This window comes from Mustela nivalis (assembly GCF_964662115.1).
Source record: "Mustela nivalis genome assembly, chromosome: 4".
Lineage (NCBI taxonomy): Eukaryota > Metazoa > Chordata > Mammalia > Carnivora > Mustelidae > Mustela > Mustela nivalis.
This window is the reverse complement of record NC_139023.1, coordinates 10,617,580-10,633,664: the sequence shown is the minus strand read 5'-3', so window position 1 is coordinate 10,633,664 and position 16,085 is coordinate 10,617,580. Positions and strand designations below refer to the sequence as shown.

Sequence of the window (16,085 nt, the reverse complement as noted above, 5' to 3'; positions counted from 1 at the left end):
ACGTCGGATTTGTTAGCCATTCCCACTTCCGACGCAGGTTGCACAGACAGGGTTTACCCCCAGACTTGCCATTATTTCCAAGGAAGGAGCTATCCTCCTTTAAGTGTATGCAAAAACAAGTAGACGTTTCAGATGACTTGGGGGTTTAGAGACCTGAGTTCAATTCCAGATTCTGGCCCCTGTTCGCTGCATAGCACTCAGTGTCCCAGGACTCGTGGTTTCGTCCATAAAAAGTGGATAATGATACCTACTACACAGATATGTGTGTAATACGAGATATGTAGTATATATTTATGTTGACTTAATATTCATCCAATTATATCAGGTATTTATACACATGCCTGTATGTATGTATATTTGTGGAGATCTCTTGTAAATTGCTAAGCACTATGGGAACATCGAAGGTTTCATTCATCTCGTGATAACAGAGCCTTTCCTTCTTTCTTCATATGGATTAAGTTATATACTCCATGCCAGTTGGTCTCGTCTTGGCTTTGCTGCTGACTGGCTGCTTCACTGTGGGCCTCTCATGCCCTCACCCATCTCACTGAGATGCATGTTCTCTTCTGCCCCGTGAAGGTGATACGGCCTTGCATCTCTGTAACTTCATGCATAGTTTATAGCTTTAAAGTTCCATCCCTCTGGGGCACCTGGGTGGCTCCGTGGGTTTAGCCTCTGCCTTCGGCTCAGGTCATGATCCTGGGGTCCTGGGAAGGAGAGCCCTCATCAGGCTCTCTGCTCAGTAGGGAGCCTGCTTCCTCCTCTCTCTCTCTCTGCCTGTTTCTCTGCCTCCTTGTGATCTCTCTCTGTCAAATAAATAAATAAATCTTTAAAAACAAAAATAAAGTTCCATCCCTCTGTGTGTACTAGTTCAGTTGGTTGTCACTGGAAATGCTACTTTGATTCATATCTTCTTCTTGAGATTCTGTGCAAGTACCTCTCATAGAGTAGAATTCAAATATAGCTTTCTGCTTTTTCTTTCAGTCCAAGGTGGGTTATATTTCATATGACCTCTGGTGTCTGAAAGGTGGAGAAGTGACAGTTCATTGTGTAGGTAATTAAACACTGAGTGAGATGGACTAGAATTTTCACGTAAGCTTCTTACGATGAAGATAATTTTGAATTCTTTCCCATCCTTAAAGACTTTATTTCCTTGAGGACACATGTGTCATTTTTGGTGATGTTATTAGTCCTTGAGATACTGAATTGTTGGAAAGAATGTGTGGTGGGAGTACGCCATGTCTTGGCAGTGGGGGAGGGGAGGCTGTCTGGGAGAAACATGCTCACACCAGGCTATACTCTATGACTTCTGTATAGGACTTGCTGCAGTTACTACTGCTTCATTCAATGTAAATGCGATATTACTATTTTCATTTCATCTCCTTCATTACACTAATTCATCTGAAAGCAGGGACCATCATGTCTGTCTTTCATGACTGTGTTCCCAGGGCCCATAATAGGAGCTCAATAATATCTGTTGAGTGTGATTAGTTGAGAATTGATTGCCTTAGAAACAGCTGCTTTAAATATCATACTTTCTTAGAACCTTTCCTTGACCAAAGCTGATGTTTATGATAATTCTTCTTTTTCTGACGATGGATAGCTGAATGCAGACCTAAGGTACCTAGTGCACCATGGATAAAGCTCAGAAGAGGACCTGTGTTTGAAGTTTCAAACTAATTAATCAATACGCTGTCTATAGCTGTGATATGCTATCACGGTATATGGTATGCTATCAACAGCAGTTAGTTGTCTTGCTAGGCTTCTTTCCTTATATGATCGAAAACACATAATTGGATGGCTAATACAATTCTCGAAATAATGTGTCTAAAATTGAGCTTCTTATCGACCTGCCTCAGGGCGTCTCCACCTGCAGGGTTCCCACCACAAGGAACAACTCAACTCCCTTCTTCTAGTCGCTCAAGCCAGAAACACTGGGGTTTTCCTTGACTTCTGTCTTTCCCTATACCCCTTACTCAATCCCATTGGTAAACCCTATTTGTTTTACCCTCAAAAATATTCAGATATTCAGAATCTCATCCCATCTCACGTTCAGTATGGCCAAAATTCAGGTCCAAGCTGCCAGATTATTGCAAAAGCTTCCTAATTAGTTCATCAATCTGCATCTGCACTTACGTCCCTCATGAACAATCCACCAAGATCTCTTTGACCTTATCTCCTGCTTTCCTCCCTCTTGTTCACTCACAGGCTGGTCATGCTCCTGTGCCAGGGACATTGCACTTGCTGCTCCCTCTGTCTGGACTGCTCCCCTGCCTCTCTGCCCCCTAATTATCTGCATGGCTCATTTTCTCACCTTCTTCAGTCCTTTTTCAAATATTACTTTCTCAGTGACTGCTGCATCTAAAGTCAAAAAAGTCCCCCAGCACTCTCGAACCTCCATCTTCCCTTGTGTTTTCCTTGGCGCTTATCACCATTTAGCATAGTGCATATCTTGTTATTCTCTCTTCCCAGTAAAATTAAAACTCCATGAGAGCAGGGATTTTTAGTTGTTTTGTTCATTGTTATATCTCTATTGCCTCTAACTACCTGGCACACTGTCCATGGTCGAGAAATTAGCTTCACCTAAATCCTGTTGGAAGGTTGGAAGGTGATTGTGCCTCCAGAAGTGACTCAGAGTTTTACTAATCTCTAGTTCCCTACAGTATACCCCATTTCAGGACGTTTTTGCAGTGATATCTGATTGCAGTTTATGATGTCTGGTTTCCAGAGATGATAGGGTTCCCCCCCCCATTAAAAACTCTCAAACCTATCAGACTAATAAAAGTTTAGTACTAAGAAGGGATTCATTTTTATATGAAAATGTGCTATGACTATTTTTCTGGCTGAGATAAAATTGAGATCTCTGCTTTTCTGTGAAAACCCAAATTCAAAGAATTTTATTCCATAGAGAACTAACCCACTAGCTTTCTCTAGCTTAATGTAATATATACTGGGAGCCCACACCCCCACAGAACACAATACTACCCCTTTTAATGTTCGGTACCTTTTGGGTAGCAGATGATTTAATTTGACCAAAAATATCCTCCATTGATTCCCAGCATTACTGTAGTTTCATTTCTAGTCATGAAGTTCAGGTTAAGCTCTATGTCTCAAAAAATAAATAGAATGGTTTCAATAGTAGGAAAAATATCCTGATTTAAGTCTTGGAAGGCACAGTAGTCATGTAGAAGTATGAACAAGGGGAGTCTTTATTTATATGAAGTCTGAAGTTCAGCCAACTCTGCCACCCCCTTTTTTTCACATCTTTCCCTTGCTTTTCCCTTTTCTACAAATTAGAACTTTGGATTTTTATTGGTTCTTCCAGCATAAAGCACAAATTGAAGACTGTGCAAAGGAGAGAATGATTAGACCTGAGTAGTATATTTGATCAGTGGAATGCAGAGAATACTCTCTTTTTTTTTTTTTCTTTAAAGAGTATTCCTGAGTGTTAGGCTATTTGAATGCTGACATTTAGTAACGTAGCAGTAACTATAAGGGAGTAATTGGTATTAGTGAGGAAGCTTTGTGCTCCTTGTTAAGAATTTCTAGGTGGCAAGGCATTAGCTAATAGGTTTATGACATGAACTGGTGAAAGGGTAAGTCATGGTCCAGCTTTGTTGTTGGCCCAAAGCCAAGAAGAAGGGCTACTGCTATCCCCACCCCCCCCACCCCAAGCTCTTTCTTTCTTTGAGACAGTGAAGTCTCAAAATGACTATTGGCTTTCAGTTTTCCTTCAGTGAAGAACAGATGAGTAATGTTGGACTTCACTGTTAGAAGAATATATGTTAAAGGTCAGTCCCCCAGTGTGGTTTAGTTTTTGTTCCCAAACCTGGGTAAAAAGGAAAATTGTCCCAAGTTTCAACACGACAACTGGCCAGCAAAGGAAAAGGGTATTGATGTTTTAGTTCCAGTGGGACAGCACAGACGAACACGCATTTGTGTTTCTGCTTGGCAGAAAGACCCAGCCTGCCTCTGGAAAACCCGATTCCAGGGCACGACCGCCAAGCACAGACCTGCGCGCTTACCCTGGGAGTTCGGAGCGAGATTGCTCTTTTCCCAATCTCCGCCGACTTCTCTGTCTTTTCTCTACCGGATTACTTTGGAACATTCCATTTCAGAACAAGTTTATTTCTTCTGTAAGAAAAAGGCTGCAGGAAAAGGAGTCTAATCATCTATGTAATTATAGGAGTCACATATACTGCTTTGCAGTAAATTTCACAGTTGATCTAGAAATTTGAGAGTTTTTCTTAAAAACATAATTTATCCCAGATACACACTAGCATTGGCTTATTTTATGTAATGAGGCCCTTATTAGTTAGCAAGAAATTTATTCTTTTAATAGTCTTATAGAGTTGGATTATATTCTAGGGCAAAGGTCATGTCTATTTTTCACTGTAAAATTGGCTTGTTTTTCAGTTAGAGGTCTTGTCTTTTCTTAATTATATTTAATCATATGATTGGAAAGTTGCAAAATTCAGTGACTCCCAGTGGGCCTTCTATTTCTCCAATAAACGAGTGAAATGCTGTTTGGTTGGCAGTCACTCAGGGAGAGTTAAACTGCAGTGTACTTTCTTCTTCTTCTAAGACCTTGAAATAAACTTTACCTAATAAACTCTTCCTCCAAGGTTACAACAGTTTTGTATTTGCAAGCATTTTAAAAAGCTAACTTCTGAAATTAATTTTCCTATAACGTGTCAAGCACCAAAACAAAAGGAAAAGTAGGAAACTTATTGCAATTATATTGTTATTCACAGTCACCATGAAGGGTAGAAAGGAGCTTATAGTACATTTCACAGTAAAAATGTCTGTCTTTTTTTTTTTTTTAAATAATGTAATTACATGGTTCTAAGGCACCTTAACAAATTTGTTGGCACTCGGGTAGGCTGAACTTTGGTACCTTTGCCTTAGCCTTTTCTTTAATGGGTTCTGATTTGAATTGAGTAGTTTTTAGGTTTTTTTCAAATTTGTCCTTGATATGTGAGGAAGATAGACATAGCATGTATAGTTTCTGGAATGAAACTGCATGCAAACAATCTGCTTAAATGGGCAAACCATTACTTTATGTCTGAAAGCATATGTTGGAAGTATACTCTGTTCCTTGAAATCAGAGCAGTGCATTTTAGAGGAATTTCATAGCCATTATCCCAGACTTCCCCTTATGTTGTTAGCTGTGCTATGATATGACATCATCACAACATTCAATATTTACTAACCTCAAAGTGAAATAAATGCTAAAGTGAACTATGAGATAATGCTTATCCCTTAGGAATGTAGATTCTAAGAACCTGGCTAGTTTTGAGATTTTACATTTGCATTCCTTTATGATTAAATCTTGACCTAAAGGGCTGGTATATTCCAGGAGGGTGAGTAATGCTATTCCATAAATCCAAGCTGGTTGGGATTTATGATTTCTAAATGTACTGTTAAAACTTGCTTAAAGTCATATTTAAGTCTAGTCAGGTTGCCTACACTGCAAACTGTGGGGAGGAATGAAACTAATGATTGGTCTTAAGAGAATGAAGTCATTTTGCTCCTTTTTGTTTTTTTAAAGATTTATTTATTTTAGAGAGAGAGAGAGAGAGAAAGAGAGAGAAAACACAAGTTGGGGGAGGGGCAGAGGGAGAGAGAGGGACACAGACTCCCCACTGAGAGCAGCGACACAGGCTCGATCTCACGACCTTGAGATCATGACCTGAGCTGAAACCAAGAGTTGGAGGCTTAACCAACTGAGCCACCAGGGTGCCCTACCCCTTCTTATTTATTTAAATTCAATTATACCAGCATATAGTACCTCACTACCCTCACCCCCTTTTTTTTTTTAAGAAAATTTTATTAAACTTACATAGTTTGGACAGTTGAGAATGAAGGCAGAAAAGAGCTGCTGTCACATATGTATGTATTTGGTGATGCAGATTTATGGCAACGGACAGGAAGGGGGGACTCATTCAGTAGAAATAAGAGGGAAGTGAAAGCTGTGTAAAATACTCCCTTTACTGACTTTCTAGCTGGTTTTTATTATTTATCTTGGGTTTGAATCCTATGACCTAAGATTCTATCCTTCAGCTATTAAGAATTCTCTTGGGAATAAAAACAAGGAGTCACTAGACTCTTTATAGATAACATCCTTATATGTAATCCTGACATGGTTTTATGTACTATAGGATATTTTAATATACTAGAGTCTTATTGTGAGTAATAAATTATAACATCAAATATAAATATGATTCACTATGATGTATACCTGAAACTAGTAGGTTATTTTATGTCAATTACTTACTTCAGTAAAAATACTCTTCAAATTTATTTTATTTTACTTGAAGCTTTTATTTTAATTCCAGTTAGTCAACATACAGCGTTGTATTAGTTTCAGGTGTGCAGTACAGTGACTCAGCACTTCCTACAGCAGCGGGTGCTGCTCCTTAATCCCATCACCCCTTTCACCCATCCCCCAAGCCCCCTTCCCAAAATTCTTTAAAAGAAAAAAGTGATTATAATGTATGTAATAGTTATCAGCAAACATGGTTTAAGAGGGTGTGAGCAAGCGTGAAAAGATGACCTACCTAAAGTTAATCAGTGAAATCAACACTGTAAAATGATTACTCTTGAAATAACTCCAGTTACCTTTCATCTTTTTTGGCAAATCCAAAGAATTCCGTAAGAGTATGACGTAAAATTGTCATTTTTCTCCCCTTTCTATTTCTGGGGGACTAATAACAGCCAAAGTGAAGAACTACTAATTTAATTACACACACAATCCTATGACGACTAAGGGTCTTTTTATTCTCTTTTGGGATGTTTCTACTTTTATAGAAAGAAACAAGGTCCAGTTCTGAAGTTTTACAACTTTGGTGGTGATGTGTGAGGAGAATATGTAAAAATCTCCATTGTTTACGTTTTAGGGGGTTACAAAGGAAAGGAAGAGGGTCTGGGAGTTGAGGGTGAGTTTGGAGGTAGGGGGATCATTGCTATGGGGAGTGCCCTGGCTGGAAGAGGCTTTGGGGAGGAGTGCAGGCAGAGGCTTTGGATTTCGCTAAATACTTCTCAGTCACAAGAGTATTGAGCTTCATTAAAATTCTGAATTTTCTTTGACTCTATGGCTGATCTCTTGATCTGTTTTCACTCCTGGTTCTACTAATTTTTTTTTTTTTTTTTTTTTTTTTTTTGCCTCCTCTGTGGGTGGTGAGCAGTCTATAAATAATACCTTATGTAGAGCTTCCTCTGATCTCTGCCCTTTGTTCTCATCTTTAGTGAGCTAGGTGAGCGTTTAGCTTTTTCTAGGAAAACATTTTTAAATCATTAAACCTGTGGGTGAAGAACGTAGGAAAACAATTTTTTAACCCCCTCTGCATCGTTTTCAATATCTTTCAGATGGTTTGAAGGGAGAGAAAGAAGCATTTTTCTTTGGGTCATAATGAATAACAAAATGATGATGCATTTGTGTTTTCCTTGAGCAGTGTAGAAAGTATCTGCAACAAGTGAGATATAAAGACTGTCAAATGTGTTTTGTTTTCATTTCCATTAAACTTTAAAAAAAATGCTCAATATTGTAAAGTTATCGAAACATCTAGGAATCTTAGAAAGAAAAAAAACTATGAAAGTGGGCTATTTGTTCCATTGCTAAGATTAATAGGAGATCTGTTATCGGATAGATGTGTTGTTCATCGAACTTGTGTATGTTTAAACACATGTGGAGCCAGACTTGAAGGGTAAAGGTTCCATTAGAATCTCAGGGAGAAGGGAACATGTGTCAGCTGGGAAGTAGAGAGTAAGACATAGGTGCAAGTGCTGGGCCTCTTTAAGTGTTAAAGGGGAATTTTACATTAATCTGACCATGTCATACACCAGGTTTTTCAAATAATTAAGATAAATATTGGTTTGTAACTGATATTTCAACTTACATAAACTTGTCTTGTGAAGTCACAACAGAATTCTCACAATGGTGGTTATTTTTACACAGTGTGGGGTTTCATGGAGAATTTTGAAATGCACATTTTTCCCATGTTATTTCAAAAAATTTAGCAAAATAACCATCTTTGGGATTTCATGGTTACATATAGACAGATATAAAACCAAGGATGCTTCGGATCCTTTTGGTTTATTTTCTTTCTCTCTAATTCCAAGGGAAGGAGAGTCTAATGACTCTGTTTGGTGTATTTATAAAGGTAATGCAATTAGTGTTATAATAAGCTTTTAAGACTTCACAAAAGGAGACGTTTTGGAAGTGCTTGCTGGTGGGGGTGGAGATGGAGGGGTTGATGTAGCTATTTCTAGAGGAGGTTGGAGTACTTTTAATTGCTGTTCATTAATCTCATGTTCCTAGGTGGATTAAGTTTGAAGAAAAAGTGGAACAGGGCGGGGAAAGATGGAGCAAGCCGCATGTGGCCACGTTGTCCCTTCACAGCTTATTCGAGCTGAGGACATGTATGGAGAAAGGATCTATCATGCTTGACAGAGAGGCGTCTTCTCTCCCACAGTTGGTGGGTAAGTATGTTGTTTTAAGTTTTTATCATTTTTTTTTTTTAGCTTTACCTAACTGTCTATGGTAGATGAACCATTCACGGTGATGGCTTCTAGTGTAAGCAGAGTTGAATATCCTATAATACTTATTTTTGCTCTTTTTTATATTATAAGACAAGTAAGGGTTATCACAGAAGATTTGGAAAATACAGACAAATATTGAGAAGAAAATGAAAAAAAATCCCCCATCGTCCTTCTGTAGCCATTGTTAACATTTTGATGTTTCCTTCTAGTTTTTGTTTCTCGGTCTTCTCTCTCTTGCTTTTAATTTCTCATGTTATTTTTATTGGGAATCATAATGTATATGTCCAGATTTGCATTCACCTCCTAAACTTACTAGGATTAGGTCAATATTTTGAGTAGAGGCTTCTTTGCCCATCCTTGGTTACCTTGAATGGGGGACTGAAGACTCGATTTCAAGGATTCCGACCTTGGACATTGCACTGAGCTTCTCTGGGCCTCAGTTTTATCATCTGTAAAATAGGGCTTCAATCCTATGTAAGAAGGGAAATCGTCTAATTGCTGGGTTGGGGCTGCTTTTGTAGGTGGAAGTCAGAATCCTTTAACTGTACGGAAGAAAGGTTGTGCGGGGCAAGGAGCCAGCAGAACCTTATGGGTTGGTGACTCAGTCATGTCACATTGGTGTTGAGTGTCAGTTATATAACCACCACCGAGTCCCTGAACCTCATGGTGCAGGGCTGCATTGGTCCCATTTGCAATTAGTGTGGTGTAGTGAATGTTAACTCACCACGTTGAGCATCTGGGGCATACGTTACTAGCTCCCGAACAGTAGTCATTGTTTTCATTTTCTGACAAAAGCCTGCCCTAAACTGCCTTATTATCCTTCAGATCCGGGTGTGGAGATCAGGTTTTTCTCAAAAAGAAGTGCAGAGGCTCTGTTTGGCATTCCTAGGAAACTTTATTAGCTAGGTGACCACTGGACTTCCATGGATGACTACACTTTCATCTGCAGGGTGACTCCTTTGGGATTATGGGGAACAGGTTGTGGATTGTGGCCCCCTAGAAAGTGGCCATTGTAAAATTCTTGTGTGATTTCAGACTTACTACAAAATTTCTTTGAATATCTGTAGCCAGAAGGCTTGCCTATGACATTTCCGTGTGTGTGTGTGTGTGTGTGTGTGTGTGGTTTGTTTTACAGTGAGAAAGCAATAGCATTTGTATTGGAGGAAAAGATTAGTTGTCAAACGAGGCATGTATCTTTCTGATGTGTATGCATCTGATTCTTGTTCAGAGAGCTTGTTAGTTCCATTTGCAAAGAAGTCCCATACTTTTCATGATCCTGAGCTGCTTAAAGTACAAGTGCAGAAGAGGGAAGGGCTAATGGGAAGAAACTCGGTGGACAGAATTAATTAGTTCATACACGGATTCAGCAGTGGTGCAAGAGATTCTGCAATGTGCCAGACGTTGTTCTGGGCCCTGGAATTAGGTTTGCAAATCTGTCACTTTGTAAATGGGGTAAGTGTACAAACCGCATCCGCATAGTTAGAAGATAATGTAGGGAATAATCTCTATGTAGAGTTTTTCATATTTGACAAGGCAAGTGAGGCTGAAAATGGATTTTTGGACATATTCTTGTGCCCAGGGAAGATGAGTCCATCTACAAAGACAGAAGCAGACAGAAGGGATGGTTTTCTGAGTGATTTATTTTACTTCAGGGGAGATTGTTACTCAAAAAAATATCATGGTTAGCAAAAATCCATCCAGTTTTTTTGAGTGAGAATTGCAATTTGTGTGTGTTTAGACTTTAAGAACTAATCTGGAGCAGAGATGTCTGAAATTAGACAAGTCGAAGAAGTAAGTCGGTATTCATGAATGCTGGGTAAAATGGAAATTAAACTTGTGAGTGGGCAACATGTAGGCAATCTCAGGAGAGAATATGTATTGTGGTTTAAGGGTCACTAGAAAGGTCCCAATATAAGAATGGAGGACTTGGACTTTTCTGTACAACTGCCTTTTGGGTCTTTAGTACCAGCAAGAGCCATCTGAAGGAGCTTCTGCTCCTCAGCAGTTGACTGATCCTTTCCATGCACTAGAAGAGAGAATCCCACATTGGACTGGAGCCTTGTGAGCCAATGGCCAAAGAAAGAGGTTCTGGTCACTATGTTTAAGAAAGTTTCCTTAAGCATGTTCAGGTGTTCTTTCATTTTCCACTGCTTTGTATTACCAGTTATGGACTTTTACCACCATCTCTTTACTTTTAAAAGTTGGCATTATATTTAAAAATCAGATACCACCAGGTCCGTTTGAAGCACCACCACTCTCATTCTGGATCTGAGAATACAGAAAAACAATTCAGAGGCAGATAACACACATTAGAAGCAGAAGGGAGGGGGGGGGGTCAGGTCAGACTTGCAGGAGTGGAGAGAGCAGGTTTGGAAGAATGTCATTGTCTGAAAAAAATATTTAATAATCCTCAAAGAATCAAAGCCTTGTAGAGGGTTAAAACACCTGGAGGAAAAAAAAACCCTAATTTCATTTTAAATGATAGAAAAAATAATTATTGTCATTATTTATTTGGTTATTAAAAAATCCTTTTCTAGCAGAGGCTGAAGTGGTTGTTTTGTTCGGCATCCTGCTGAGAATTTGGAGTTGAGAATCTCTAAGGTGCATCTCCCCCTCCCTCCCATTTTTACCTCCACAAAAGAGAAGAAAAAGAAGTAATAGTGGGTGTGATGATTATACAAACAAACAGGAGCATGGTTTTTCTCTTGCGTTGCATTACACCTGCTCCTCCTTCTCAGGGCCCGAGAGGCAGCCTCCCTCTGCAGGTGCAGCGCCGTCACCGCATGACTGCTGGCGCAGGTGTGCCGCTCCTGCTTCCGCACAGGCTCCTTCGGACTCTCCTCAGGACATCTTGTTTTCTTCATGAAGAACCCCTTTTGAATGCTGCTAAAAGAATTTGTTTTTAAAGTGATTAAAGGATAAAACAACATTTTCATGGGTTGTTTTAATAGCTCGATTATTACTATCATCATTATAACCCTACAATTAAAGAGTGCCAGTGCGAATTTTCCTGGCCTCCTAAGTTAAAAAAAATGATAGGCCATTTCAGGTATTTTATGATGATGGGAAACGGATTGGGAAAATGTAGCTCTATGTTTGGAGTTCCCATTTTTATATTTAAAGGTATTCCTTAGCTGTGCATGTTGGCAGATGTGTTAGTCATGTTGTTTCTTGCTTTTAACACCTTTTATATTTTCAAAATGGCAATGTATCTATTTTTTATCACAAAACTAATACATGCTCATTTTTAAGTAATCCAGAAAAATAGAACACACAGACATCAAAATACCATCATTCACAGCTACATTCTGGCAGTTTTTCTGTACATCACTGTTTACACATATGAAATTTATTTTATAAATGGGATCTTACGATAACACTTTAATTTGACCTTTTTAACTTAAAAACTTAAAATGAATTTCTTTCCATGTGATGAAATACAAATGTAAACATCATGTCGATATCTGCAAAATATTTAGCATTGGGCATTTAAATTGTCTTCAAGTTTTTATTTTAAAGAATACCATAAGAGACTCTTAATCTCACAAAACAAACTGAGGGTTGCTGGGGGGTAAGGAAGTAGGGAGAGGGTGGCAGGGTTGTGGACCTTGGGGAGGGCGTGTGCTATGGTGAGTGCTGTGAAGTGTGTGAGTCTGAGGGTTCACAGACCTGTACCCCTGAGGCAAATAATACATTATATGTTAATTTAAAAAAAAAAGAGTAGAAGTGAACATTTTTGTTATACTGTGGTGAAGTTGTGTATTTTTTTTAATGTAGATTTCTAATGGTGCAATATCCAGAGAGTTTGAACATATTAAAGGGTTTTGTTTACATGATTTGCCAAGTGGCCCTCAAGAAACATCATGCTAGTTATTACTGCTGTTGTCATATGCGGTTCCCTACGACACCCCCCCTTCCCATCACTGTGGATTGCTTGTTTTCCTTTTGCTACTTTGATAGATTTATAAAATCTCATAGTTGGTGATATATATATATATATATATATTTTTTTTTTTTGTCAGAGAGAGTAAGCACAGGCAGACAGAATGGCAGGCAGAGGCAGAGGGAGAAGCAGGCTTCCTGCTGAGCAAGGAGCCGGATGTGGGACTTGATCCCAGGACGCTGGGATCATGACCTGAGCTGAAGGCAGCCGCTTACCCAACTGAGCCACCCAGGCGCCCCTGTATAAATTTTTTTTAAATTGCCTTTGTTGGTCCTGAAGTTTAATCTTTCTTGGGCCTTGTATTTCCAAAATGTTTGTCACTTCGGGCCATTTTTTTGTTGCATGAATAACATTTTGTTGGCTTGTAGAAGCTCTGGATATATAGTTGTTTTTTTTTTTTTTTTTTTTGTTTTTTTTGTCTAGAGCTTTAAAGAAAAACACTTTGTGATATGGAAAAAGATGTAAACTGTGAGTCAGAAAATGGGGCTCTACTTGGGGGCTTTTGCCTCTCTCTCGCTCTCTCTCTTCCCATCTGCACAAGAGGTTGCAAACTTGGTGTTTCCTAAGGTTTCTTCCGGCTCTGCTCTCATATACAGTTGGCACGCTCTCTCACAATTGGTAGTGTTTGGGGGATTTTGAACACTGAAGGCTTAATTTCAGTGTAACTGTGAAATGTTACTGCCCCCACTTTCCTTGAAAGGTTTTATAGTTTGTGCTTAAAAAGATCGCTGTAAAGTGGGCCGTTTTATGGAAACTTAATGAAGGGCGTGAGCCACGCAGATGTCTTAACCTGTTCTAACTGGTGATTTCCAGGCATCAGTAGCCGAGGGCCGGCTGTGCCTATGCATGGGTAGGCTGGAGATTACAAGGGAAGGCAAGCATAGTGGGAGGCCCTGCCAGGGAGGCTACATAAGGAGCACTTTAATCCACAACCCTGGAATTAGAGCAGGAGCTTGATAACTTGTGCCGCAGATATGTTGGGGCTGTTTGTTTATTTTTATGGCTCTTCCGTAAAATGGACTTCCACCCTGAACAAGACTTCAAGGGAAAGCAGAGGAGTAGCACCTAATTATTTTACTGTGGAGCAAGAGGGTTAACTGTAATTATGGGATCAGTTCTAAGAGTTTCACTGAGAGGGGTTTGTGCAGTTAAACACACTCAGAGCTAAAGGCCACTCTCAAACCAAAACATTCCTATGGGAGAAACTCCCTGCTTTGCGCAAGCTTCCCACCAAGTGGCCCAGTGTTAGGTGACATTTATGGCCTCTGTGTAAGACGTGTGATGGAAAATCCTGGATTCAGCCTCTGCTTGGCTGCCAAGTAGCTGACTGTATACCATGGACGTCGCCCGTGTCTAGCTGTGGCCTGTCAGGCCAGTTCTTCAGGGGCTTCCTGTTAAGATGGGCTTCCTTGAGATACAGCTGTTCCCCAGCGGAGCCCCCGGAACATCTCTAACTTCTCTCAGGAGATGTTGTTATTCTGCCAGCTCCCATCACTTTTTTCACCAGACTTTAGAAGAGAAGTTTTTGTTCTTATCTCCCCTTTTTTTAAAAAAAAAATATTTATTTGAGAGAGAGAGAGCATGAGAGGGAAGAGGGGAGGGCATCGGGAGAGGGGAAGAATCTCAAGCAGGTGCCATGCTGAGCACAGAGCCCGCCACAGGGCTTGGTCCCAGGACCCTGAGATCAGGACCTGAGCTGAAATCAAGAGTTGGAACCTTACCACCGGAGCAGGTGCCCCTCTCATCTCCACTTCTGTAAACTGGAACTTTGCCAGGAAGAGAGTGTTGAGGTGTGCTAGATGCACTCATGTACCTGAAAAGGTAGGCATGGAATCTGCTCATTGCTCTGGTTCTGTGCCGGGGACGAGAGCTCCACACCACCTGCGTACAGTGGTGAGGCAATGTCCTGTCATTGCATATCTCGTGTGGGTTCTGTGACGATTCTGCCTGAACCCTGTTCCGGACAGAGGAAATGTCGACCTGTCATGTGACATTAGAGAAGGATGCGCCAGGCTCCATTTCTGCCATCCTGTCGACATGCCAACTTGTGAGAAAGAGGATTTCTTCTTTTAGAGTAAAATGTGTCCTTCAGCAGAGCCACCCATGGAGCAATTTCTGTGAAACACGGTTATCTTTTCCAATTAAAGCCATTCTAAAAACAAGAACGAATAGAAATTATAACCTTTTTGTGGTAAGACTAAAATTTTATATTAAATTCTGGTGAGTTTATTTTTAAAATGATTAATGGAATATATTGAAAAGGCTTTTGTTGGATCCAAACAAGAACAGCCTCCCTTTTTAGAAAAGATGAAGGCATAGTTTTATAGTTTAGTCTTTCACTGGATTAATTGGTGTTCAAATAACCTGATATGGGGAACAGTATTCTTTTCTTTTCCTTTGTTTTGTAAGGAAAATACATCATTACAGAAGAATTTGGGAAACTAGATCTAAAAAATCAGTATTGTCACTACATTAAATTTTGCATATTCTTTTCAATTTTTTCTTTTATCATTTATATTTCTGGCACACTTGCTATGATAGAGTACATGAAATTTTTTAATCTTTCTTTTTTTTTGCTTAATTGAGAAAATGTAAATTACTGACTTACTGTGTTACTCCTAGAAGAATGTGATTAATGTAAATTCACTATTAGCTGCGATTGAAAAAAGGACAAGATGATTCTTCCTCTCCAAACATAAAATTCGTAGTGGAGTATTTATAACTTTCTCATTAACACCAGAATCTCTGTGTCCCGTATCTTTACCCCCACACAAAGATGGAAGTTGCAAATTTGGGAAATACCGTGTTGGTTGTAAGTTTGAAGATGATATCCGTAAAGTTGGGGTAAAAAGTTTAACTTCGTGATCTTGTGACTGACTTTTGCTTTTTGTTTTTGTTTTGCTTTGTTTTTGTATCAGAGATGATTGTTGACCATCAGATTGAGACAGGCCTATTGAAACCTGACCTTAAGGATAAGGTGACCTACACTTTGCTCCGGAGGCACCGGCATCAAACCAAGAAATCTAACCTTCGATCCCTGGCTGATATTGGGAAGACAGTCTCCAGTGCAAGTCGGATGTTTACCAACCCTGATAATGGTAATGCAGGGCCAAACAGCTGCCAGGTTCTCCTACCTTTCTCTCTCACCTTCACTCCATCTCGCGTCATTTGTCCTTTCTACTCCGCTCCATGTTCTTTCCTCAAGTTCATATACCACAGCCATTTCCTAATGAGACTTTTATCCAGTTGGGCAGGTCTGCGGTCCTGTTGGAAAGATTTCAGCAGTTGCTAAGGCTGCAGATGTCAAGATGCCTCGCTTGCTCCCGTATACGTCTAGTCTGATTGAGATGGTCTGGTACTACCACTGTGGTGAAACAACTGAATATTACAGATGAGTCATCAAACTCAGAGATTTTTGAGTATATCAAGGAACATGCTTTTGACTTGTGGGTGTGTGAGAATTAGGAGGATAGACTGAGATATGATAAATGCTCTGAATTCTAGTATCATAAAGGGTTTGCTAGGTATGTGAGATGGTGTCTACTCTATAAATCATTATTTATCCAAGTAAGGTTCAATATTACATTGATTACTTAATAAA

General features: G+C 39.6%; 1 protein-coding gene across 8 annotated transcripts in view; it reads left to right on the top strand.

Moving 5' to 3' along the window:
• Positions 1 to 16,085, top strand: part of SLC4A4 (solute carrier family 4 member 4) — a 462,487-nt gene that overhangs the window by 223,375 nt on the left and 223,027 nt on the right. For all 8 annotated transcript variants that reach the window (XM_082726304.1, XM_082726303.1, XM_082726305.1 and 5 more), the window contains 2 exons: positions 8,321 to 8,481; positions 15,403 to 15,582. In XM_082726304.1, coding sequence (XP_082582430.1) covers positions 8,321 to 8,481; positions 15,403 to 15,582 — 341 coding nt within the window. The remainder of the gene's footprint in view (positions 1 to 8,320; positions 8,482 to 15,402; positions 15,583 to 16,085) is intronic.